Genomic DNA, 27,947 nt, shown 5'->3' on the forward strand with positions numbered 1-27,947 from the left:
TTATAAATAAAATTGAAAAAAAAATAATAAGGACTAGCAATTATTTATTTATTTGATTAAGCAAAATAAAGAACTACTCCGGAGTTAAAACAATAATAATGTCAAAAAGAAGAAAAAAAGTGCGACTAATCAAGAAAAAGTAACAAAATAAAATTTATTTTTCGATTCGCTTCAATTGTAAAGTTAACAGAGCCACTTTGTTGTTCAAAAGTTTTTTTTTTTTTTTCACAAACTGAAACTTTTAAGATAGCTGTCTCCCCCCCCCCCAAAAAAAAAAAAAAAAAAAACGTGCAAAGCATTAATTTGGAGAATTGGAAGGCTTTAGAGGCAAGGTTGGTATTCTAGCCAGCTTTTATTCTTGTTCTTTATGATATTGGACAAATCACTTTTCATTCTTCCACTTTTGAAATCCCAATAGGTTTTTAATCTCTTGAAAGATTCTTTATAATGGTTTTTAATTGGCATCTTATGACATTGTTGCAAGTTCAGTCTGAGCAGTTTCTTCATTTGCAGCTCGGGCAGCGACGGTTTTATATCATGGAATACGAAAGTGTAGTATAATGGAAAAAAACAAAAAAACTTTTGGAAGAGCATGGTTTTCCCCAAGAAGATTAATTTACTACTTTTGCTCGTATTGCATTATCTTTATTTGTTACGTTTTGAAATTCGTGAACCAATAACCAGTTGCGTTATTTCAAATACAAAACATGGATTAGTTGAAAAAAAAACTTTTCAAAAGGTTTTTTTAATTGTTATTTTAGTGTTTTAAAAGCAATTTACTCTTCATTTCAGTAGTAGGAAAAACTACATTTTTTTTTTTTTTTTTTTTTTTGTAGCGAACTACACTTACAACTACTTTAATACAAGGTCTTGAATACGAAAAAAGGAAACAAAACCGTTTGGAAAAAACGCTCAAAATTTATTAAAATGAACTCAAATAAGAGATAAAAACAGGGTGCACCAACATCCTTTTCAGCACGTTCCTTTTTAACGTAAATAACCTTTTTTTTTCTGCGACATTTAGAAAAAACTAAACTTTCACTAAAGAAACTGCCTAGAATATGACTAAGCGTAATGAACTATGAGGCTATTAAATGTGTATTGAATGAATGAAATTCAATTACGCAGCTGCATCGGCTAGCATTTCAACTATTTCGTTCACATTTGGCTGAAAGGGCTCCTAATTAACTCCCTCGATAGATAGTGTGCTTTTCATTTAATTGCAGTTAATATTAATTGTTCGGTTAAAACTGGCCTCCTTTATCCAATGAAAGCGAAGGAATGAGATACAGTTAAATTTTCCCTCATGGTTCACATGTTCCGAAATAGTTCACGGTTTGGAATTCATTGATAATGAAAGTTTTTAATTAGTTTTATAGCGATTTATTATTAGATTCTGTTTTTTTTTTTTTTTTTTTTGGAAAGTAAATTGGACTTTCGTGCAAGAAGTTGGATGAAAACTTTATGTTGTAAAAAAAGCATTCCAATAGGTTATTGCGTATTATTCCATAAAGCAATCTTAGTCCAATTTAAGAGTTTTTTTTTTTTTTTTGCATTGCGGCCCCTGACGAAAAACTTAACTTCAACAATTTTAGGAAGGTTTCAATCAATATTCATCTATATATTACTTATGGTAGAACGTATGACGATTGCAGAACTTGGAGTGTTCCTTTGCTCCCCCTGCCTCCTTATGAGCTATAATGCTTTTTGCAAACTTAGAACCAAAACTGTTCTTCAAATATGCGGTAGCCGTGCTTACTGAATAACGCTAAGTAAAGTACTGAACTATAAAAAAAAAAACTTTCGTTTAAAATTAATTTTGTAAATTACGAATGATTCTCAAAAGCCACGTGTAATTCTGCTATCACACGAGGGAATCAACAATTCATAACTGAACGATTTCGTTTATTCAGCTATTGCACCTAATCATTGTGAGCTAACATTTTAAAAAACATAAAAATGTGTGATCGTGGTAGGAATTATGTTTGGAAAATAAACAAGAAAACAATGAGCCTCGAGGAAATATCTCTTTTGTAATATATTAAGTTGTAAAATATTTTGCTACACCTAAACAGATTCTTAATAATACCGTCAAAGCCGATTAAAAAAAAGATACAAATCATGAAGAGATGATAAAAAAATTTCGAAATTTAATGTGTACATTTTGTTCTTTTTATTTTAAAGCTGTGAGATCGTTCACATATACAATTTTTTTTCTGTTTCAAACTGCAAGAGAGTAAAACAAACGAGACCAGGTCCCTAACTATTAACCCAAGAAGTTGTGTTTTCTCCTCGGTCAATTTGAACCACACAAATTATTTTTTTTTTAGTGGTTAAACATTTTAAAAAATATGTTAAGCTGTAAACTCGTTTTGCCATGCCTAAAAACCAGATTCCTAATGATATCGTCATCGCAGATAGGAAACAAATTAGATACAAATCATCAAGATACAAGTTTTAAAAAATTCTTAATTTAACATTAAAAAAAATATTTTTTAACTTTATTTATTTATTTATTTTTTGCTAAAGCTGCGGCATCTTCATATATTCAATGTACAAGGTATTGAAATGCGAAAGAGTTAAAAAAAAAAAAATACGGGGCCTGGCTTCTAACTATACAAACTAACCAAAAAAGTTATGTCTTCCCCTGCCAATTGGAACCACAAAAGGGTTCGTACGCTCCGGGAAAACCGGGAATTGTCAGGGAAAATGACACTGTCAAAAATGTCAGGGAAAAGTCAGGGAGTTTTCAAATTTTGTCCTCCAAATTGTTTTTTTTTCATTTTTTCCCCAAGGAATTAAGTACTATGAGATCTAGTCTTCGTTTTTATTGTGATTTCACGAAAAAAATTGTAAATTTTTATCTAAACCGACGCTGGCACTTAAAAACTGCAATCGAAAAATGAACGTTTTTTTTTTCACAACGAAAAATGCGCCAAAAAAGTGAAGATTTTCTTGCAGGGAGTCAGTGAGGGGAACGCATTTCTTTCTACTCCCTAAAGTTTTAGATGAGTTGCCACAACATTCTGTTCGGTTCAGGGTTCGTAAGCTCCGGGAAAACTTGGAATTATCAGGGAAAATGACTTAGTCAAAAATGTCAAGGAATTTTCCAAATGTGTCCCCAAAATTTTTCTTTTCCCAATTTTTTCCTAGGGAATTTCGTTTTATAAGACCTAATCTTCATTTTTATCGATGTATTTAAAAAAAATTGTAACAATTTTAAAACAATGAAAAAAGTGGCGACCCAAAAAATCTTCAGCAGCCGCCATTTTTGGCTCTCAGTAGTTCCCAAGGGGAAAAAAATCAGGTGAACAGCAATTATGCACAAACTCAACTGGAGAGAAGACAATTTACTGCTTCGGAAGCACAACCTGTAGATGGGAGGGTCGATCGGGGAAAATCGTTTTTTTTTTTTTTTTTTTGATCGAAAAATCATTTCAGCTACGTGTGAAACGTAGTCGCCATCTTTGGTCATTCACAAGATGGAAGTAGATACGATCCAAAAATGTCTAAGTTTCTAAAAACAAAGCAGAATTGGATGTTTTCTTTAATTGAAAACTGATGAAAACAACAAAAAATGGCCTGCAAATTGTTTTTTTATTATTATTTGAAATAATTTTCTTGAGAAATGAAAAATTTTGTTCTTAAAACTTAATCTTATCCTCACTGCCTCGGACGCAAATGTGATAAAAACTTTTCAATGAATTGTATTATCATGAAGATTTATTATTTTTTAATTGTCTTCATGCAACAAATTAGAAAAAAAGTTATTTCTTAATTTTGGGCATAGCCGCCATATTTGGTCATTCCCAAGATGGAAGTACACAAGACTTTTTCAAGTGCCTAAGTTCCCGAAAACGGCATTGGATGTTAATTGCAATGCAAACTATTGAAAACAACACAAATTGTGCCCTTTTTTCCGGATAATTTGTAATTATTTTCTGGAAAAATGCAAAATTTAATCTTCATAACATTTTTTTTGTTTTAATTGATTTAGACTCTTATATGCTAAATACTGACTATTTTGCTTTTATTGTAGTTTTTTAAGGATTATTAATTATTTATTACTACTTTTATACTACAAATCCAAAAATCTACTTATTATTTTAAATTTTTCACTTTGTCGCCATATTTGATCGTTTGCACAATGGAAGTAGACTTAAACTTCCAGAAACAGAATTGGGCGTTTATATCAATGTGTAATATTGAAAATAACATTAAATGTGCAAAAAGTTATGAATTTTTGAAAATTAACTATTACTTTCTGGAAAAGAAAGTTTGAAATTTTAATGTAAGCGTCCTTTAATATGTGAAAAAAAAAAAAAAAAAAAAAAAAAAAAAAAAAAAGATTATTGGCATTAGCCTATGATTGGCGGATGTTGATTTTTGTTACTATGCATTACATGGTATGCCGATTGATGCAACAAGTTAATCATATTTATACTGAAATTTAGCATTGCATTTTGCTCAATATGTTTCGTGTAACCTACTTATAAGAAAATAAAAAGTATGGTAAACCAAAAGCGGATGCTAAAAGGTTGCTGCAGGACTACAGCAAAACGCTATAATATTACGCGTGACATCAAAGAAACGCTAAAATAAGTTGAAAGTACTCTGTTTTCAACAAATAGTAAACAAATTAAAACAATTTTGAACAAAATGTTTAAAAAAAAACTTAAAATTTTGACAGAGAAAACAAACGAAAAAAAAAACAAGTTTTTTTTTTTATCTAAGGGGAGAAGTTTCAGTTCTGCATCGCTACTTTAAACAATTTTAATTATTTTGAAAATATTACTATTTAAACTTAAATTTTGAATGAAGCGAGTAACCTGGAATTTTCTAAAAAACAACCTGGAAAACCTGGAAAAGTCAGGGAACTTTTTTTAACCAAAAGTGTATGAACCCTGCACACAAACTAATTGAAGTCAACTTATAACTAAACAAATATACTAAGCTGTAAAAATTTTTCGCTATACCTAAAGAACAGATTCCGAATGATACCGTCAAACCGTTGGGGAAAAAAAATAAGATACAAGTCAACAAGAAGCGGTTAATTTTTTTTATAAATTAAATGCGTAAAATTTGTTTCTTTTACAATAACTGTGACGTATACACTGTTTATCTGTATCGAACTGCAAGAGGGTAAAACAAACGTGGCCGGACCTCAAATTCCGCAGATTAGCCCAAGCAGTGGTGTCTTCCCCTGGGCCGAACTACACAGATTAATTGATGTCAACCATCAACGGCAAAGGGTTAAGATTCAAGAGGGGCGTGCCGGGAAGGATGCGCCGCCAGTCGTCCTTTGGCACTCGACCCCTCGGGTCAAGATGCCGAGAGATTCGTTGAACTGAAACCGTAAATCCGTCATTAAACTGGCTTGATGGCCGATCATCGGCTTTTGCGATCTTTTTTTGCTTGTCCCTGAGTATGTTTTACGAGGTGCATTCCGATGTTTTCTTTTTAAACATTCTGTGCTATATTTGAGGCAGTGAGAAGCAATAAGTTTCAAGTGGACGTTTTTAAGGGTTGAGTAAAATGCGCTTTTTAGCCTACCTACCAACCTTTGGTCAGAAGCACCCCGATAGAAGGTCATTGTGGCCTCCCAAACATGATCTTTTTCGGTACATTTTGAATGACAATTCAGAAAATTTGGACACAGTCACGCAGTATTTCTATTATATATATATATATATATTTTTTATAATGCCAAATGGCTCTTTTCATTAGATGTAGGCATATATGCATGCGCGTATTTTATTTTGTCAATTAATTATTTTAACTATTCGGTTATTTTTGGAGTTAAGAAATTTCCCCCTCCCAAAAGTTTAGGTTCGGGGAATCCCTGCTTTTCTGCTTTTCCCTAACTTGTTCTTGTCCAAGCCAAATACGTGACTGACGTCGCCAAATGGCGCATTTCTTTGTTTAACACAGTCTATCTTTCCCGTGAATACAGTTTAGTTCTAGCTCTTGTCCCAAAATAGCAGAGTTCTTTTTACCATTTGTTTGAGCTATCTCCTTTTAATTTTGACACAGTAACATTCAATCTGGGATTTGTGTTACTATGAGCAGAAAGAGTAACATTCAATCCAGGATTTGTATTACAATGAGCAGAAGCATAATCTTCAATCTGGGGATTGTGTTGCAATTAGCAGAAGCAGTAACATTCAATCTGGAATTTGTGTTACTGGGAGCAGAAGCAGTAACATTAAATCTGAGATTTGTGTCACAGAAGTTTTTGTACTTTCAGGAGAATCTATGCTGTAGGAATAAGATCTGACAGAACATGAAATAAAATAATTTGTATACGAAATTTCAAAGTTCGTCTTTAGAGGTGCCTTTCAGAATACCTGTATTCCAAATTTTACTGCTCAAATTAGAGGTGGGCGATATCGTTCTTTTTAATGATTCGTTCATTAGAAATTCCTTCATTTAACTCGTTGAATTAAAAAAAAAGTTGCCGGTGATCTCGCTGCACGACATACTCATGTGCATTCGAAATGTTTCATAAGATCAGTAATATTCTTTGAAGCAACAATAACTAGAATCATCTAAAAGTAAGAAAATAAGCCTATGAAAAATGAATCAAAAAAACTTTATTCAGGTTTAGATGAAAAATCAATTACAGTTCATTCTGTAAGATGTTTCTCAGTTGCCGAGCGGTAAGATATGTTTTCCATTCCAAAAACCGAAGGTTGCATTTCAACAAGTCAAAACATTAAGTTATCCAATTTTTCCAGCTACAGTACTGTATATATACATACATTACTACCTATAGACAATGTATAACGGAAAAGGTAACAACAAATATATCGGTACCTCAGTCGAAGTACCGGATCGGATAACTTAATTTAAAAAAAGAAAAGACCCTTCTAATAATATTAAGGAGCATCAAAATAATACCACAGTACCGATGGAAACTGAAAGAAAAAAAACGCAACACTTTCTTAAATGTGGGGGGGGGGGGATCAGATAGTAATAATACTTATTAAAAATTTCTGGATACTGAATGTAAAATAAGCGACTTGGAATTAGCCAATCTAGTTAAAAATAAAGCCAAATCAATATAGATGGTAATAGATAGGGAAGTTTTAGAAGACAAAAAGAAAGGTAGTTCTAGAAAGAGTTTTGGCGACAGCATAAGAAGGACTTTAGCAGGTGCGTGAGACAGAAAGTTGAATGTCCGAACATGTTGTTAGTAGCTCAAACAAGTTACACAAAACATTACCTGTGGATACATTGGAAAATTGCAAATGAGCTGCAACGATTAAAGAAAAATGGTGAATAAAGCAGAAAGTAAGAAGGTTCAAATGAATATAGTGTACTGCACTGAGAAAAAGGAAATATAAGATTGATTGATTGTTAAAAATTTGAAGATGAATGTATTTTTTTTTAAATGGTGAATTCCAGGAAAAAGGGGGACATGACAATTGAATTTTAAAAATTAATATTCTGTCCTTGCCATATACCATTCTCTTCAGAAATAAATGAATTTCTTGAATCTTAACCTGCTTTTCCCATATACAGTAGAACCTCTCAATAAGGGGACCAGACATTTTGTCCCTTAAATAGAGGTGTCCCTTATTCGGAGGGGTATGATTCGATGCTTGCTGTGTACTAAGTACATAGTATAATATCACAATGAGCATAAACTATTAACACTTAAGATTAAATGCTGAAAATGTCTCATTATGTTAAACAAAATTCATAATCATTCAAATTTCTAAGTTTATATAACTTTATTAATTAAAATTTAATCAAAAATTTTGTAATGACAAAGTTTTGATGCATTTTGTAATGACAAAATTTTGTTGCATACAGAAATAATTTTGAAGTAATTCATTACATATATTTGCTTTACTTCATGTAATTTACAATCTAATACTATATGAATTGTGATTAATGTTCAAACTTTAAGTTTTACATACAAGCTAATTAGTTACTGTGCACTCTACGTCGGCTTTGAATCTACTTGAATAAGTCAAGGGCAAATCATGCATGTTAATTTCAGCAAGTTTTTTAATTTTTTTACAATACATTACTTGTTTCCTTCACATATGTTTATGTCAAACTTACCTCAATTAATATTTAGATGAAAATTGAAACTTGAATTCCAGTAAATTCACTATTTCTTAGGTACTTATACATTATTTCTTGCATTATTTATTTATTTATTTATTTTAGTTTTGTGACTGTCCCTTAAACAGAGTGTCCCTTAACTAGAGGTAAATACATGGAAGTCCCCATTCAAAGGGACTGGGACCAGAAAAAAATGTCCCTTAAATAGAGGTGTCCCTTATTCAGAGGTGTCCCTTAGTGGAAATTCTACTGTAGTTTGATGACTTTCAGAAAATCAAGGGCAAAAACAAGTTTTTTTCTTTGTGTGTTTACAGATCAAAAATCTCTTTTTTATTACATGCTGTAATTTCAATAAAGTTATCAGAATATAATATTCAGGTTAACTTTTATCTTTTGAATGTCTAGTTAATCTTTTTTTGTTAAGTAATTAAAAAAAAAAATAATTCAACCATGAAATAGGCCTATTTCTAAGGTGACAATTTGATGTCCTTCCGTTACCAAAATACTACTTCTCAGTTAGTTCACCAAAAACCTATTCTGTATAGAAACAAATGTTTTTTTATGCTAAGCAGAATTATGTCCCTTGTCAATGAGGCATACTTGTAATTTGATTAGATATTTAAAATATAATTTTTAGTGACATCGGAAGGCCAAAAAAAAAAAAAAAAAACGGTAACGAAAGGATATTCATCTATAAGTTGATACAGGGTAAAATTTTAGAATGTTAGTGGAAAGGAAACCATTGTTTAAAGTTAGTAGTCACATTTAAAACATAAGCAAGTTATATTTGTACAAAAATGTGTGCTTTCATTTTATTTATTTATTTATTTTTTTTTTTAAATGTTTCGTGATTTTATTTATTCTATTGTATGTGATGAATATCATGAAAACTGCACTTAAAAATTCCTAAGCATGTGAAAATCATTTTGATATGAAATGTTTGTAATATGACAAGCCAATTTAAGCAGAAACAGTTGCTCACAAACTTGATATTTATATCGGAACAATACAATATTGAAACTGCTTTCCGATTTGTTGCCACAAGTCGCTTGAAAGGATTGTTGAGAGCATTGGTTTAACTGTTAAACATATTGCGATGAGAGCAGCAAATTAAAAAATCAACTTACAAAAAGATATAGTAACATCCAAATAATCTCATCCTGGCACTCAAAATATGCATTATTTGAATCATGTAACAAGTGATGTTATTGAATATAGTGAGTACTCCAACAAATCGAAGGAGATTTCACTTCAAATTGAACAGACTGACAGTTGTAATTGTAAATAATGTTAAAAATGAAGATACAGGTGAATCAAAAACACCAAGTCATGAGAATGTGCCACAAGATTCATTAAAGTTTTTACAAGTTTTATCAGTTGAATGGAAGAAAAAGAAATTAAGAAAGAGCAATGTTGGGCAGGTACCTCATATGGAAGATAAAGACATAGAAATATCTTATTTGAGAATGCATAGTAATGTCGGAGTGATCTTTGTGTTCCCGTAGAAAAAAGATAAATGTTCTATGGATTTTGATAAAATTATTGGGTATTTTAAGAATTCAGAATTTTAACAGATGACTCAGGCATTCGATATCATTGTTTCAGATTGCTGTGTTAGTTGAATAAATGTTTGTAAGTTAAAATTTACCTAGCTTAATTGCTTTCGTGTCCTTCCGTCACCCTTAATTTATGCATAATTTATGTGCTTAAAATAATTATTTTTTAAACTCGAGCTGAAATTGTAATGACTGAACACTCTTGTATGTGCCCTAATTTTTGTACACTTTTCGTTTTTATAGTTTGGCTGAACTTTTGGGGAGAACACGATAGCGTGAAAATCATGTCCCAGAAATGTTCTTCCGTAACCGTTTTTTAAATTTGAATTTAAAAGAAAGTTACTAACAAAAAAACTCTTGGCTTTGGCTTTTTTAGCAACTTACCATGATGTGTATAAAAATCTATGCATCAGTTTTTGAATAAATATGTATTTTGATGGGCTCACACACAAAAATACATCGATTTTTTTGTACTAACTATCCTTTCGTTACCGCTGGAAGTCACCAAATGCGATTTTATCAGAAGTGCATCAATACAATGTACCGAACTGCTCACCGTTCAAAGAAACGGTCGTTCATTTTTTAAGTGAACGAACGGATCCGTTCATTTTAAGGATTCGTTCTTTTTGACTCGTTCGTTCATGAACAACACATCTCTACTGCAAATGCAAAAGATTCTTCTGGGTATCGCGCAGAAACACACATGCATTTTACAATAACAGGGACAGAAAATTTTCTGAGTAGAGAAGTGCGAGGGTTAAATAATTTGCTGTCACTCTTCCCGTGATTATTATCTGAATCGCCTTCATTAAGAATGGGATAGGGTGGTTGAAAGCTACTCGTGGAATAAATGAATACGAAAGAAGATAAGAAGAAAATTTATGTGAGAGGGAAAATGCTTAAACTTAGTTTTTTGAAAAAATATCTCAAGGCCAAAATTTTACCTTGAATATTTTATAAAGTCAGATATAATTTCCCGAGGTTGAGTCATAAATTTCAAAGACTACGTTTAAACATTAGTATGAAATTTCACTATGCATTGACTTAGTTAAACTTTTAACGCCCTTCTTTATTTTTAAAAGAATATCTGCAGTTTTAATGCTAACCAAAAACTAAAGCAGCCTGTAATATTTTTAAAAACATTTCAAAATTCAGTATGGATTGTCATTGAAATATCGACTATGTCAGAGAAGTGTGATATATCATTGAGCTCGGTTATAGTGACACTCATTTAATGACATATCTTTAATGATGTCGGTAATGTATAACAGTGTTTCATTTTGTAAAATCAGTTGCTGTACTAAAGAATGGCTGGCAGTTGTAATAATAATGAAACACTGCATTAAGCTAACAAGCGCATCTCAAAAAGATTTAGTTTTGGACAATAGAAAGATGTTTTCCCTTCTTTTTGTGAAATTTATTGCCTCTTCCATATAAGAAATATTTTTGTTTTATTTTTAAGCTCCTCTTGTTTTCCAAATTGCATTGATATTTTTTACACTGCTGGGCATTGCTTGAATTTAAATATTTTCAGCTCTTAAAAAAATAAATAAATAAAATAATAATGATCTAAGAAAACAAAACGGAAGGTATTTTTTGGTAATTGTATGAACGATAAAAATTGCTTTGTTCCGAAAAAAAGCAAAAGACAAAGGAAATTCATATTAACTCTAAAAATCATACCTTCTTTTATAGAAGTGTTCTTATATGGTTTTCCCGATAGATTATTTCTTATCTCAAAGAGATGAGCAAAATTATCCATCTTATTAATGACGTACGTTCGTACATGTGTACACAAAGCGAAGTGCATTGTGATTAGATAAATTATATGAAGCTTAAAAGGCACAATTTGTGGTAGCCATTCGCCACATTGCGACTAAATGAAAAAGAAAATAGCGATTAAAAATAATCTGTACCTGATAGCCACCGCAAAAAATTAATTTCCGGAAAAGTGTACAAACGGCATTAAATATTTGGTAAAATCTTTGCCTTAAAAATCAAGTGCAGCCTTTTTGAACTAGTTTATTTAAAATATATTGCACTTGCATTTTGCACTAGCATTAATTAATTCAACAAATTTTTAAAACCTACCCTTTAATACTTAAATGATCTAAAAAAAATAGTGGCCACAGTTTCAAAAAAATAGATACTGATGAAATTGTTATTACCGGCCTCTGGCGACTAAAAAAAAGTTCCCCAGTTCTGCCCTTTAATGAAGCTGGTGATCGACTACTGCTCTTTGATCAAATTATATTTTGTTTTCCATCTTTATCAGAGCAAATTTGACAGATAGAATAGTTTAGCATAGCGATTATATTCTATGACCAAATGCTCGATAGTCAAGCATCCATCATTTATCCTTTAATTATCGTTCACTTAAAATATCCTGACCACTTGTTTCTGTTGCAGACGCCATGATGATGCTGGCCTCTCGTTTGGAGAGCTCCTTCAATATCGAGTCAGTGGTGGATCCGATCGACATCAAAATTTCGGACGCCATCATGAATTTTCAGGAAAATGGTCAAGCGGTCTCCCAAGAGGTAAGAGTGAATGAACCATTCTTCACATTTGCATGCTTCAAGTTCAATCCCTTTCCGAAATTTATCTATAATAAGTTCGTAAGTGAAAACTGTCACTTTCAGTGTTGATTAATTAGCCTCGTCTATAAAATAGCTAAAGCAATATAAATTCAAAAATCTTATAATAATGGTTTCATTTTTAGGCAGATTAAGTAAGAATAAAACGATAATTAAATTAAAATATTTATTTGTTGTGTCTTTTTATGTGTTTCATGTGCATTTTTATCGTTTCATGTGTACCGATCGTTTATTTAATTTTGCTATTTTCGTCATGTAGTCTTCAGGAATATGTATTGATCGTAAGCGTAAAAGTTGATTCTTTGAAAGACCATGTTTCTGCTTTTACTACATTTCTTTAATTTTTCTTGATTTTATCACTTTTTTCTGCTTACTTTTTTGTATTATTTCTATTTTGCTTTGAACGATCAATGACTTATGATACATACTTACAAAGTTAAAAAAAAAGAAAACTATACACATTTTGATTTTTAAAGATCATCGTTTTCTACAAATGAAAAACGAATTCAAATGTCGTTAATACCTTCTTCGCAGGGACGCCCCGATGGGAGGTCATCCCTTCCTAAAACTTGCTTATTCGGCAAAATTATCATTATTCGGCGAAATTTAGAGTTCCATTCGACAAAGTGAGAATTTCCGCTCTCCCAAAAATTTAAGTTCAGGGTACCCCTGCTTATTTATAAAAATGAAAAAAAATCCGCTTCGCAACTTCAAACCACTGCTAATGGAACGAAAAAAGACCTAAATGGCACAGAAATTAAAACATCAAATTTGCAATGATTACCATGCGATTTTCTTACATCTTCGTATTTTGTTCATTTCATACTATAGAGCTACAGCACTGTATTATCACAAACGTAGTCGAGATGCCTTCTTTTATCTACATGGTGGATTATAAAATGTTCTGCATTGCTTTCAGCTCTTCAAGCACTGTGGCAAACCTCGCCTCGGCAAACGCGATGCCCGACACGAGCTCAACTTCGAAACTTTGAAATTTGGTCATCGCGAAAACGCAGTCCGTCCAACTACAGCGGCAGGTACCAGCATCGACCGCCTGGTTCAAGGTATAAAGAAGAAAATCAAGAAAACTAGGAACTTCTGGGTTCAGCTGTCCAAGACCATGTGCAACAATCCTCAAATGGCTGGAGACAACAAGGTGCTACCGCAGGATGACTGTTGGAACGGACTAAATAAAGCAAAGTGAGTTTGTTTTCATGACTATGTTGTAGTCAGGCTCTGCTTAAAAATATCTTTAGCCTTGGATGAACTCATTTTTGTCTAGGTTGACATTCTTAGATTGAAACAAAGCTAACAATCTTTATTAGCAAGTCCCCTTTCCTATTTTAACAAAGGGAAATGTTTAAGCCTCAACCGTTCATGATTCTTTTTATCAGAGATTGATTATATTTCTCATAATTTTCCGTCAGGTGAAGACTTACTGAGACTTTTATGATATCTCAGTCATGAAAGGTCTAGTAATGTAAGTAAAAGCAAATTAGTTAAAAGTATGTATTATTGATTACCTATTCGTTTATTTTACTTTGGAGGGAAGTAAAGTAGAGAATTTCCTAACCACTTTGTTTGCTTATTCATCTTACTTGTGAATATCCTGTCCTTCAAGCGGTTGGCAGAAATGATGGAAGCATTTTATTTTCAAGTATTCTTTAGTACCGTGTTACATTTTGTTTGGCCAGTAGAACTGTAATACCATAAGCGCGGATCTACGACAGATGGTAAGCAGAGAAACACAGCAACAAACAATAAGTAAAATAAATGAAATTTATTAAAACCTGATTCAACACACACACATCGATACTAAACTTAATCGTAATCAAATTGTTATTATTTTATTTTCACATGTTCTGTGCCTACAGTTTCTACTAATAACAGAGACTGTCCGAAACATCTGAAGCATTATAACTATCAATATCTGACACGCTCAAGTATGTCCATGTAACTGCTTTTTTTACATTAATGAATATCAGTGGATGCTTTCCCCACCAGTAAAATGGAAGATTATTAGAATTTAAATAGAGTTCTAAATTTCCTGCAAACAGTAATTTGCCCTTTTTTATTGTTTCTCTATTTCCTTTGCCTTTTTCTTCTTCTTCTTTTTTTTTTTTTTTGGAACTGTTTTAATCTAAACGAGAAAGTGTGCATCTTAAAAAGAAAGCAAGAAAGAAAAGAAAAATAGGAATGAGTTAACCTGCACTGTTCTTCGGAGGAAAAAAATAAGTTTTTTTCTTAGAATTGGACTCGTCACATAAAAGGTTATCGACATCCCCTCCTACAGCCGGATTGCAAACTTTTTTTTTGTTTGTTTGTTTATTTGATATTTATTTATTAATCATTTTGTTTTGACTATATTAATCATTTTTAGCCATAGTCTTTAGAGATATTACGCCTTCCTTTGTACTTTTATTTATTTAGTTTAGCTTTTTAAAGAAATGTAGGCTAAAAATAAAATTAAATTTAAAAAAATACCCTTTTAAACTAAATTTTATTTGTACGAAAGGGTAAAGTGCGATCAGCGACATTCTTCTGCGAAGTTGTATAATCTTAAAAGAAATCATGCATACTTACCATTTTACTGCATGTTTTTCAACCCCTTTTGAACTTGTTAATGCTTTCCGCGCTTGTTCAACAAGTCCATGAAAATCGTGACGGTTTTCTTAACAATTTGCCTTGGCGTCTCTAACTTGTCTCTCTCTGTTTTTTCTTGCAGAACTGTTCGTGACAGTAAATGATCTTTATCTTCCATTATCGTTCGCATTGCTACCTTTTATCTAGTTTGGCCTTTAGTTAAAGGTTTTAGATCTAATCCGAATTGTCAAATAGGGGTTGTTTTGTTTGTCCAAGAGTCGTAAACCTGGGATAATTTTTGATTATAATGGCTGTAAATTGCTGCTTTCTTGATATTCAGTGATTTCTCTGTTGAAGAAAGAGTTTGTTTCAGTATTGTAATACACTTCCATTTGCTTCTAGAAGAAGTTTTTCTTAATTTATTTTTAGAGAGGAATGTGTATTGATTTTACGAATGGTTCATTCTCACGAAAATAGTACAAATCATGTCCGACATGTCTAAGTTTTCTTTATCTATCCAAATAATATTAATCGTCGTTCTTTTGATTGATTTTCTTACTAATTTGTGTACAATAAAATTTCTACATAAATAATTCATGAAAGGTTTTCAAATATTTTTACCACTTCGTGTAACATTATGAACGAATAAGCCTTTAAAAATGTAGTTCTAAAAAGTTGCAACTGCAGAACAAGCATGAAAAAAGTAATGACCCTTAACTCAAATTAACTATCAGAAGAAAAAGAATAAGACTCACCTTGTTTATTTAGAAGTCAAAGCGGCTAACTAGGCACAATATTTCTACTACTTAGACTCTTTAAAAATATTAGCAGACTCAATGTAATTGTTTTATTTTATTTTCGAGATGACTGTCACAGAGTGGTCAATATGAACCATAGGAAATGTTGAGAAAATGAAAAATAATCCTTCTGTAGATATTCTTCCAAAATGTATTGCTATCTGTGCAAAAGATATAATTTAACTGATATTTTATTTTAATGTTGCATTTCAGCACGATTTTAAATCACATTTTAAGTCCTCATAATTCAACCCTGGGACACCTAATATTCTGCTTCTTTTTCTAAAATAAAATGATTTTAAGCTCTTCGTAAATGACTTATGCAAAAACCATTGATACCTGATTGTACCCAATTGGTGCGGGCGAATTTAAAAATATGATTAGTTGTAGGAGTTATAAAAATTGATTCAAAATAAATCACAAGTATCGGGCCTGAAATGTACTATTTTTGTGAGAATGACCAAAACATTCATTTCCTTTTATATGCCTTTTTTATATAGTTGTAGTAAAAAGATTTATTCTTCTGGGAATAATAATATCGGTTAGAATATCAGAAAAATGTTTGCATCTTACCAAAATAAAGGTTTTTAACTTTAAAAAAAGCAAGTTTTTAATTTTTTCAATGTGTTAGTTTTCTCAAATAAAGTTAATTTTTAATGTTTCATTTTCCGTAGAATTCAAAGTTCTTTTAAAATTTATTCAACATTAAATTATTTTTATGTTGCAGATTTGACAATTCTAAATCAACTTTACAGACAAAAATATTTTTTTATGCATATAATTCTGCAATGCTGGAATTTTCCCTTAACTTTCAAGTATTTATTGCAGTGTTGGATTTTATTTTTTTAAAGCTGTGCTGTGAAAAATAAGGAACATTTAAAAAAAAAAAGATGTGAATTAAAACCTGTTAGAATAACAAGGTCTGTTGAATATTATTAAATGACATTCAACTTCAAGTGAAAATAGTGTTTTTTTTTTGGTCGATGTTGTTTATTTGTACGGGGCACTACATGTCGGAACATGATTTTATTTTCAACCCATTTTTCTGATTTTGCAGTGAAGCACCGTTTATACGTTTCTGAAGGGATTGTGTGAAAAAAGCGTATACAATGAAGCACCGTTTATACATTTTTGAAGCGACTGTACGAAAAAAAAAACGTATAAGAGGTATACAATATGTATTAGATTCTGCGGGAACCAAAACGTATAATTGATAAAAACGTGTAAAACAGAACCGTAGAAACGGTGCTTCACTGTACATTTGTGTTGTCAGTTTTCCTCTCTAATGGGGTCATTTCCAAAATTTTAAAAGTATTTTTTTCTGAAAGAGCATGCTTAAAAGCATAGGATCTGACCATTTTTAAAATGATTTGTTTAAGTTTAATATTTTTAAAAAAATTACTTAAATCAGTGCGCTTTCATTGTTTATGCTTCTGTCCGATTACGTCACAAATGATGAAATGCCATTCACAAAGCAAAATATTTAATTCGTATCTTTACTCACGTGTACTGGCAACGATATGGTTGATAGCAAGCGTAGAGCGCAATTTTAATTCGCTTCTTGATTACCATAACGTGGAAACATGGTACAAAGATGCGTTAAAGAGCATCATTTGGGACGTCATCAAGACCACGCCTTGTTTGAAAAATCGGACAGTTTAAAAAAATTAATTAAAAATTAACTGTTGGAAAATGAAAATATTTTCTGGGTCCATGTTTTTTTTTTTTAATTATTTGCTTACTCTATCAATTTCAGTGGCTAAAAGCCACGCTTTTGACTGAAGGAAGCAACCCCATTGTGCAATTGAACTGGACTTGAAACTTTTTGAATCATTTTGTGCAGATCATCCATTTTATTATGTTGAACTGATAACGAAAGAATATTCTGCCATAACTCTGTTTGTTTCAAGGGTTTTTAATTAATTATGTGATTTCTTCTGCTCAGAGATATAGAATTATTTGGAGACTAATCTTTAGGTTTAATCTGATGGTTTCGCAGTAATAACACTGCTGTCGCAAAAAAAAAAAAAAAATTGACTTGAAAGATCAAATGTGACACATCAATCTATTCCTAAAAACTATTGTCTTGTGGTTTTGGACGATGTTATGCCACCAATCAGAAGAAACCAAATACCATAAAAGAAAAATTAATCATGTCGTTTTCTCTGTTCAGGGATCTAAGATTTCTTGGCGATTAATCGATAAATTTGCATTGATGGCTTCACTGCAGTAACACTGCTGTGGTAAGAAAACTCGATTTAAAGAACTAAATGAATCGTCAATCACCTTAAAAAAAAATTTCTTGTAGTTCTGGCGATGTTATGCCTCTAATCAGATGTAACTAAATATGACAAATGAAAAATTAATCATATTATTTTCTCTGTTCAGAGAAGTAACCATCTGTGGGACATATCTTAACTACGTAATTGGTAAGCTCTATTATGTTATAAAGTTAGTTCTAAGATGCTTTTTGAGGGAATTCACGGTATTCCCGAACTGGGGGAAGAGGGGGAGAGAAAGAGAGAGAGAAAACATCAGTTAAGTTACTTCTAGCAATATCTACTCATCTAGGGATATCACTCATTTATTGTTCGAAGAAAATTAACTGTAAAAATATGTTTTGCATAGGTATAAAGAATTAATTACAGAATTTTTTTTTAAATACTAATCACTATTCATACTTCACTCAAAAGGACAAAATAACTTTCCTGGGTCAGAAAGGACAATTTTATTCCTGTAGTTATCAAAAATTCCAAGAAAATGACACCACAAACGAGGAAAAGTGCGGCTCAAGTCATGAAGAGAATTTCTTATCATTATCTAGCTTTGAATCATACTTATAGGAAAGGTTTGGTTTGAAATGACTAGAACCGCACTTTTTTTCGTTTATGTTGTCATTTTCTTGGAATTTTTTATAACTACAGGAATACTTAAATTGTCCTTTCAGACCCAAGGAAGTTATTTTATACTTTTGAGTGCATTATGAAAAGTGCTTAGTATTTTTTTTAAATTGTTATTTCTTTTCTTTTCTCTCTTTTTTTTAAGTGTAAATGTATTTCGCAAATGGAATAATGTTACCATCACAAAACTTCACCTATTTTTTTAATATAAATGCTCCGTACTAAAAAAAAAAAAAAAAAAAAACTATATACGTGTGTAAAATTTAAGCAACTGGCAATAAAAATTTATCCTTGCTCTCCTCTACGATTTTTTTGTTTGCTCATTTAATTAAAACCATTTAAATAATAAAGGTTTCCCCAAACTAATTTATGTTTCAAAACAAAGTCATTCGTGATAAAGATTCTAATATGTCTCTTTACTTAGGCCCGTTATCGATTATTGGCATAGATGAGAGCAATGACAGAGAATGAGAAGCCTTGATTCAAAATTTTCACTATGATTACTATTAATATTATCTATTGCAAGGCAAAAAAAAAATTGTAACCATGGATTATTTAAACATTTAATGGGGAAATTACATGAAATTTGCTGTTTTCCATCCTAACAGAAATAAAAATTTTACTTTAGAATTTTAATTTTTCCGCGTTAAGTTGTACCTTAAGATTAAGCAAGTAATTTAGTGAAATCCCGAAATCTCTAAGAGGTCTAGTTGCTGAGATATAAGCAAAAGCAAGCCTCAGATTTTTCCGTGACAATCAAGCCAAGTATAATAAAAGTACTTAATAAAATATTGAAATGATGGAAGTTTTCATACAACCATTCTATACTTGTTGAGGGTTTATGCTTCATATTTTATTTATTTATTTTTTAAATTCTTGCAGGTATGAAACGGAATTGATAGGAGAAGGCCTCGCCAACCAGACAAGAAATCCGGAAGTGAATTTAGATGTATCTCGACAGAATTCCCTCATCAACCAGCAGATCCTCACCCTGAAACTCATCACAACCAAGCTGACGCACGCTTACAATGGGCTCGATGTAGAATGGCAAGACGCAAGTGAGTACTGTTTCTCCTTGTATGGCACTTTGCGAAGGATGACCTGGCTTACTGACGGGAGTAGGGATTTTATAGAGCATCTGTTTACATTATAACCTGCAGTTGACCAATATCTCCTCTGAACTATTTTCCAGTAGTTTACCCATTTAGGGAATTTTCCTATTGCAGTTCAAAAGAGCAATTCCATGAACTGGCTTTTTGGTCAATGTAGAGCCCCTACATATACCAGGCCGAACTGTCCGCCATTTTTGATCAAAAGTCGGAGAAATATTACCACACTGGATGTGTTTTTGCTTCCTTTCAGCTTCATTTTATGTCAGCGTAATGCATTCCTTTTTATCCCGAATCGTTACTAGAACTACAGAGTGTCATATTTTGAAAAAATAAACAAAACATCAAGAAATCGAAAACATTTCAATTGGTGAAATATTATATATATTATTATTCGGTTATTTGCATGTTTAATTAACTTGCTAGTTAACTATGAAACTAGTATTACTTTACATTATTAATGCTCTTAGTAGTATTAGTGTAACTATATATTTTTATGTGCTGATACTGTATACTTGAATTTCCAATAAAGTTAATTAGTCCTATTTTTGGCAGCATTGTATTTTTGGATCTTAGCAATTAATTTATCAACTGATTTAAAAATGTAACAGTTGTATATAAAAAACAAAAAGCATATTTCTTCAGACTAAATTACTCCATAGCAATAAAAGTAGCACCGATAATTTACATAACAATGTTTACTGCTTTCGCACTGCCGAGTTTTAGTTTCGGATTTCCAGCAAATCGTCAATAAAATTGATTTTTTATCTTGGGTTATTAATTTTAAAATTTAAAGAAACAAAATCCTTTCTGTGAACTATTAGCACAGTACACTGTGGCACATTCAATTATTTTTATGATATCAACATTCTTTCTTGCGTCCTTTAATAATTCACCCTATGGCAATGGCTCAAAAACAGACGGTCACTTTGATCCAAAATGGCGGATGCGTCGGCTCCCTAGTTATAGGGGCCTAGTTATAGGTCAATGTAAACAGACTCGAAATGTGTAACTTGGCTGGTATTGTCCGTTTTTCAGGTGAAGGCACTTCGCCACACCCCTCTAACGCAGAGTTCCAGTTTACGCGGGGGTGATCGGTACACAATCGACGCGCTTCTAAAGGAGACAACCAGACAGCCTTAACTTGGGCGTGCATTTTAATGTGCAAAAAAGTCTTATTGTCCTTTACGTCACTTGCTTCACTTGTTTGTTGGCATTTTAGTTATTCTTACATTTTAAAAATTGCTGCTTTTACAACAAAATGCTGTGATCCGAATATACTTTTTGCCGAAAACAGCGAAATAGAACCATCGGATACCACGTGACGAGGGAGGAGTCAAGTTCCTTCTTGTGAAAAACGGACAATAATGGGATCGCACTAACATGTATGAACATCATAGGTGAAAAAATTTTTGCGATACGATAAGTAGTTTTTTTTAAATTAATTTTTAAAGTTCAAGCGCCTGTGACGTCAGATGGCATAGGAAGTGACGTTATGCGCCTTCCGGTAGGGCAGAAGCCGAAGGTCACGCATTCGACTTCGAAGACGAAACGTATAAAAGGCTATCTCCTCGCATTTAACTCCTCGCGTTTCTGGAATATTAAACCTCTCATCCTCTCGGAAATATTCGAATATCCTCATTGATGTTACATGAGGAAGATTATTTAGATTGTGCTTTAACGAATCCGGTCTCCATAGTGTGTTCAAAAGGATTATTGAATTTCTAAAAAATATAAATATCAGCGCGCTCAAAATATTCCTAGCGAAAACAAGGGATCTTCGGCGGAAGGCTGCCCGTTCGCGCCCTGTGACGTAGGCTCGTGACGTTTCAGAAGCGCGCACTTTTGCGCGTGGATTTTTAAAAATTCATTAAAAATCAACCACGGTGTTTTAAAATTCGGCGATGGTGAATTTTTTAGTTTTGAAGGTCAATTAACAATATCCAATAGCCAAAATATGAACATTTAATAGGTTGCAACTTCTCTATTCTTTTATTTTGCCCGATTTTTTCAATGTATTATTCGGCGCTCATTTTTCAAAATTGAATTATTTGTCATGATTTCATAATAATGTCAAGCAAACGTCCGCCCTTCCGAAGTTAACTATATTCTTTCAACTTGCCAATCAAACGTTGCAGTACTAGAAAATTTACGTGTGCGATAGGCGATTTAAGAAAATTATTGTAGATCTGTTTAAAACATTTTTTAGAAGGAAAATGTTGTAAAAGTTGTAGTTTAACTTAAAGAAAAGTCATAATAGTGATCTTAATTGCCGAACTTTGGGTCCTGCCGTTTGTTAACTACACTGGCGAATTTAAGAAACCTCTACTCACATTTTAAATATCTCTTTTGCAATCACATTTTTGAAGTCTCCTGAATTTTACGAAAAAGTGTTCCTAATTTTCAGCTTACAATGTTGGCGACATTCTTCGACGCTATTTATACACTCTGTACAATTTCTAAAGTGCCAAGATAACTACACGTAACCCCCCGCCCCTCCCCGTTTTTTTTTTTTTTTTCTTTTTAGAAAAAGTTTCAGAACAACTTTAATAGTAATAAATTTTTTCTCTAAAATATTCTCTCATATCCCTCTTGGTCGATAAGTTGCTCAAACAACTTTCATTTTTGATTGTGCTGGTTTGTACGTAGCATAAAATTGAGCTACGCATGAATTTAATGGGAATTTGAATGCTTTTTTTTTTCAATTGATTTATTTTAAAATAGCTCACTCAACTCAATCAAAATTATGTATCTTTATCTGTAATAATTGGACAACAGTGCTAGTTTAAAAAAGAAAATAACACAAAATTTAAGTCGTGAACTAAAGGTTATTCAAATGAAAACTAATTCCTTTGGAAAAAAAATTGAGAGGGCGATGCGTGAAATGATTTTTTTCCCTCCGGAAATTTTAAAAACTGTACTGAACTCGTTTTGGTATTAACCGCGCATTAAATGCAACGATAAGATTTTTTAAGTCAATGTTGTGTTGTGGGAAAATTTACACAAAAAAAAACAAGAAAAAAACAAATTATTCATTCAAAACTTTTTTTTTAGGCGATTCAGATTGGAGTTCAAGTGGAAGTGGCAGCGGCAGCGGATTTGGCGAGGAAGAACCCACTGACAGTTTTGGCGATATTTATTTCTCCACTCCATCTTCGCCAACGCACTTGATTCCCGATCACCGAACACCGCCAAAAGTTTCTTCATCATCTACTAGATGGCAGCACGATACTCTTATTATGTTCGTTCTTCTCATCTCTCCTCTCGTTTGGAATGTACTGCAGTTTACAAAGCCTCCTTCATACGTTTAACGAAGACTGCATATTTAGGCTTCGGATCTCAAATAAGTGCTTCCTAACTGTGCTAAAGAGCTCTTGAAATGATGCCTTGTTATGGACACACGAAGACTTTCTTTCGAACATTTTACGAAAGCAATCTTCTATTTTTTTTCCTCAAACAAAACACAGTAAGAAGTATTTCAATGTGATGTAAATAGTAAACGATACGCTTTACCCTCGTACTACACTGCATCCCAATTGCTCAATACGTACAAATATTTATATATGTAGTTAAAACAAAAAATTATTTTCCCTTTTTTTTTTCTTTCTTTCTTCGGCATAACATTTTGTTTAGTAGTAGTCGAAGTTGCAGGGCATCTATTGAAATTTCTCCTTCCTCCGTCACTACACTCAAGAGGCAAGCTAATTTAATACTAGTTATGCAACTACTTTAATGTGTATTGCTTTTATGAAGATGACTACAAAAGTATTTGAATTGCGTTTCGTTTTCTTTTCTTATTTTTTTCTTTTGGAATGTATTCTACTTTTTCTCTAAAAACTCTTACGTCGAAAATACATATCATATTTATAGAACCTAGTTTTCATGTATTTCAATTGTTCAAACTTTTCCTCGATTCCAAATTTCCATATTGTATACTACTACGTACTATTTTAAATGCTACGCTAAATTACACCTAAATGAGAATAGGTAGTCTTTGCCAGCTATTCTCAAGCAAAACAAATTTTAATTTTTAAATAGTATACCCGAAAACCGTGTCTTAATTTTTCTTTTCTATGGTGACAGACAGACGCACATGTACTTTTTATCTCAAAACCCTATTTTCAATATTTATTTAATTTGTTTTAAACTTTATTTTCTCTTTAGCGATATTTTAGCAATAGGTTAAGTCTTCTTTTTCATATGTCTTTATTCATTGTTTTTTACTGTTACAGAAAAGTTGACTGATAAAAAAGAAAAAAAAATATCAAATACTCATTCTATGCCCTATTAAACCAACGAATATGTGCTGGAATTTTAATGCTATTAATCTTCAGTGCTTAAACTTATGTTTAGACCAGTGGCACCGTTGGCCGCACGTGACCCGTGAACGTGATCCACGTGGCCCCTTCTTTTGTTCAATATTACAAATAGAAAAAATATTCTAAAAAATTCTAAACAACCAATGCTCTTAATTCGATAGTAAGAGCGGTCGTTGCAAAATCGGGGCCGAATGGTCGGAAAATTGTTTCTAAAATGCAGAAAGAAATTTCGTATTCGTTAAAATAAGCATATAGTAAATGAAGACGAATTCTTGGTTTGTAATTTTTCTTTCTTTTCTGTACTTTCCTATGTTATCTAGCAAGAGAATCAAAAGAATTTAAATTTTGCATGCATCCTGACAGACCAGAGTCATTTTAATAATATGTGTGACCCTGGGGTAAAAAAAAGTTAGGCACCACTGATATAGATCATGCTTTCAATTTTTATATGAATAAAATACAGAAAATGCCTCTATTGCGGACACTAGCAGGACAAATTTCTTGGTCCCCAATAGAGCGGGTGTCCACGGAACAGGGGTTTAATAATTTCCTTTGCCTTTGAATCGGGAAATTAAATATTGTCCGCACAGGAGGGTTGTCGTTAGGAGGGGTTCTACTGTATATACATTCTTACCCCAATAATTTTAAATTAAAATCTTAATTTAGACTGCACATTACTTATAAGGAGCTTATTTGGAAGCCTGTAAACGAGGATCAAGCGTATGTAAAAAAGAAAAGTATAGAAAAGTATTTCATTGAAGTGATCGTTAAGTCTTTAATAATGTATTGTACAATATGAATTTCCTAGTAATGCTCAATTGTGATATGTCATTGAGCCTGTCTTTTTTTTTTTTTTTTTTGTGAATTTTCTATTTTACATGTTTTTTCCCCTGATCATCATAAAAATTCTTAAAGTGAGAAATTGCATGAAAACAGCAAATTGTCATTATTTTTATACTAGAATCTCCCGATGAAGATCATTCATATCGTCGATGAAACAATGAATTGTGCTAAGAGACTTTTAGTACTTAGTCGTTGAGAAGAAATTTAGTCATAATACTTTCTCATCGTGCAGGTGCTTACATCTGTAAAAATTGTATATTTCAATTTGAAATAAATCGATATAGTGTTGTTCATTTACTACGACTGTGTTTGTGTTTTTTGCTAAATGTTTGTTTATTAACTCATTTTTTTTAAAAAAAAAGACGTAAATTTTACTATATTTTGAAAAAATTATTTTGCGCCTCGCCAACAGAATCGACACCTTCAAAATTTGAAAAAATGTACCAATTTTTGATTAAAAATCGAAATTTAATGTTCTTACTTGCCACAAAACTTACTCAAAATTAGTTTTAATAATTAATGTGTGGTTAAACTATTTTATCACCAATGCCCATAGAGTAAAGAAATTTAATTAAAGAGCTTATTATTTAGCCTTTTATGGGAAAAAGGAGATGAAATTGAAGTTGAAATCATAGAATATATCTGGACTCAGACCCGATGTCTAAAATGATGGAAACCACCAATAGTTGCAGTATCGATTAATTCCAATAAAAATACCGACGCACTTAATCTAAAGCTGATTATTATTTTTTAGAATTATAGATCTATCAAGAGTTTTTTCTCATTGGGGACATTTTCCCCTTTAACTTTTATTCTTTCTCTTATAATTTGAATATTAACTATTTTTTTCAACTTTTTCGAAAAAAAATTCCTTTACATAAATGAAACAAGTTGATAACTGGTTACTCTTCATGAAGAATAAATTCAGTAATTCGCAACTCCTTGAAGCTCAAATACGCTACCTTGCGGTGATTAACAGTACTAAAGAAAAAGGTAAAATATTCCGTTCCACGTGTTTTCTTTAGGGAAAATTACAGGCTTCAGACAGTTTATGGTGTAATGTAATTTCAGAAGAATAAAAAAGAAAGTTTCCCACACACACGATGAAAAATTAGTTTCGTTCATTAAGCTTCAAAGCAAGTTATAAGTTACGGCATCTGCTTGTTTTACCTTTTTCATCCGCCATTAGACAGTGGCTGCAGCGCCCCTATAGTTTATTGGAGTTGCGAATGGAAAGAGTTGATTGGTTTTGAAAAGAACAACTGCCATTAACAATTTCCTTTGCGAAAATTAATGATTTAAATTTTGCATAAAAAATTTAATATCGTCACTGGTGTACTTTAAAATTTAATTGTTATCTTAATTACGTCTGCTGATCTAAGATCTATAAATATCAAACATTTTACTTTACAAATGGCAGCACTTTACTTACAAAGTTATTATCAGGGGCGGATCCAAGGGGGGGCAACGGGGCAATTGCCCCCCCCTGGACAAATGAAGGGGCGCCCGTGGGGACGGGCGCCGGGAGCCGCTGCCTTAAAAAAAAAAAAAAAAAAAAAAAAGAGGTTACGCACAGTCACCAAAAAGGCAAGTTTCTGAGGACTCCCCCCCCCCACCGCCACCAAAACAAAAGCTCTGGCTTGCTTTAACCTGCTCTGCTCTCCAAGTATGCAATAAAATATTACACGCGCCCTCAATCATCAATCACATCAATGGTTGCTAACTCCTGGCTTTCGATTAGTTTAACATCGTTTTTCTATTTTCGATTTTACGCTACTAACACCGGTTCTCATCATGCATGCAGTGGGGCGAATACACGGCCTTCTAAGGGGCGCAATTTCCGCTATTTATAAGTTTTCTCTCTGAATTCAGAGGGAATGTTTTGAATCTTGATACAAAAAAAAAAAAAAAAAAAAAATTTGTCTCCTTCACCGGTTCTCAAACAGTTTGTAGTGGGGCGTATCCGCAGCCTTCTTAGGGGCGCAATTTTTGCAACCTATAAGTTTTCCCTATAAATTCAGAGGGAATGTTTTCAAATTAGCTGCAAAAAAAGGGGGGGGGATATTTGTCTCCTTCACCGGTTCTCAACATGCACGTAGTGGGGCGCCTTCGCGGACTTCAAAGGGGCGCAATATCTGCAAAGTTTCCCTCAAAATACATAGGGAATGTTTTGAAAAATGTTTTGTCTCTGTCGCCGGTTCCCAACCTGTATGAAGCGGCGCTCATCCACGGCCTTCTATTGGGTGCAATAACCGCAACAAATGAGTTTACCCCCTAAATTCAGTGGGAATAGTTTGTAATTTGTTTAAAAAAAAGGAGGGGGGGATTATTTGTCTCCTTCACCGGTTCTCAACCTATATGTAGTGGGGGCGCATCCCAAACCTTCAAAGGGGCGCAACATCTGCAATTTATAAGTTTTTCCCTCTAAATTAAGAAGAAATGCTTTAAAATTTGTTACAAAAAATAAAATAAAAGAGAAAATAGAAAGGAAAACCAATTTTCTCCTTCACTGGTTCTCAACCTGTATGGAGGGGGGGGGGTGGAGGCTCATCCCCGACATTCTAAGGGGCGCAATATCTGCAATTTATAAGTTTCCCCTCTAAATTCAGAGGGAATGCTTTGAAATTTGGAACAAAAAAAATGGAATTAATTAGAAAAAAGAATTTTCTCCTTCACTGGTTTTCAACCTGTGTGGAGAGGGGCGCATCCAAGGCCTTCTAAGGGGCGCAATATTTGCAACCTATAGGTTTTCTTTATGAACTCAGGAGAAATGTTTTCAAATTTGAAGCAAAAATTAAATAAAAAAAATTTTTGGAAAAAATATGTCTCCTTTAACGGTTCTCAACATGCATATAGTGGGGCACATCCACGGTCTTATAAGGAGCGCAATGTCCACAATTTATAAGTTCTCCCTCTACATTCAGAGGGAATGTTTCGAAATTTGTTACAAAAAAAAAAAAAAAAAAAGAAAGAAAATTTGAAAAAATTATTTGTCTCCTTCACCGATTCTCAACCTGTATGTTGTAGGGGCGCATCCCCAACCTTCAAATGGGCGCAATATCTGCAATTTATAAGTTCTTCCTCTGCATTCAGGGGGAATGTTTCGAAATTTGTTACAAAAAAAAAAAGAAAATTTGAAAAAATTATTTGTCTCCTTCACCGATTCT

At 32.5% G+C, this 27,947-nt stretch overlaps 1 protein-coding gene across 1 annotated transcript in view; it reads left to right on the forward strand.

Annotated features, from left to right (window-relative positions):
- LOC129216342 (glypican-6-like) overlaps window positions 1–25,077 on the forward strand; it is a 48,369-nt gene extending 23,292 nt beyond the window's left edge. The window contains exons 5-8 of the mRNA XM_054850555.1: window positions 12,042–12,172; window positions 13,149–13,429; window positions 19,392–19,567; window positions 22,673–25,077. Of these exons, the coding sequence (XP_054706530.1) occupies window positions 12,042–12,172; window positions 13,149–13,429; window positions 19,392–19,567; window positions 22,673–22,929 (845 nt within the window). The 3' untranslated portion in view covers window positions 22,930–25,077. The remainder of the gene's footprint in view (window positions 1–12,041; window positions 12,173–13,148; window positions 13,430–19,391; window positions 19,568–22,672) is intronic.
- The last annotated feature ends 2,870 nt before the right edge of the window (window positions 25,078–27,947 follow it).

This window comes from Uloborus diversus, chromosome 2 (genome assembly GCF_026930045.1).
Source record: "Uloborus diversus isolate 005 chromosome 2, Udiv.v.3.1, whole genome shotgun sequence".
Taxonomy (NCBI): domain Eukaryota; kingdom Metazoa; phylum Arthropoda; class Arachnida; order Araneae; family Uloboridae; genus Uloborus; species Uloborus diversus.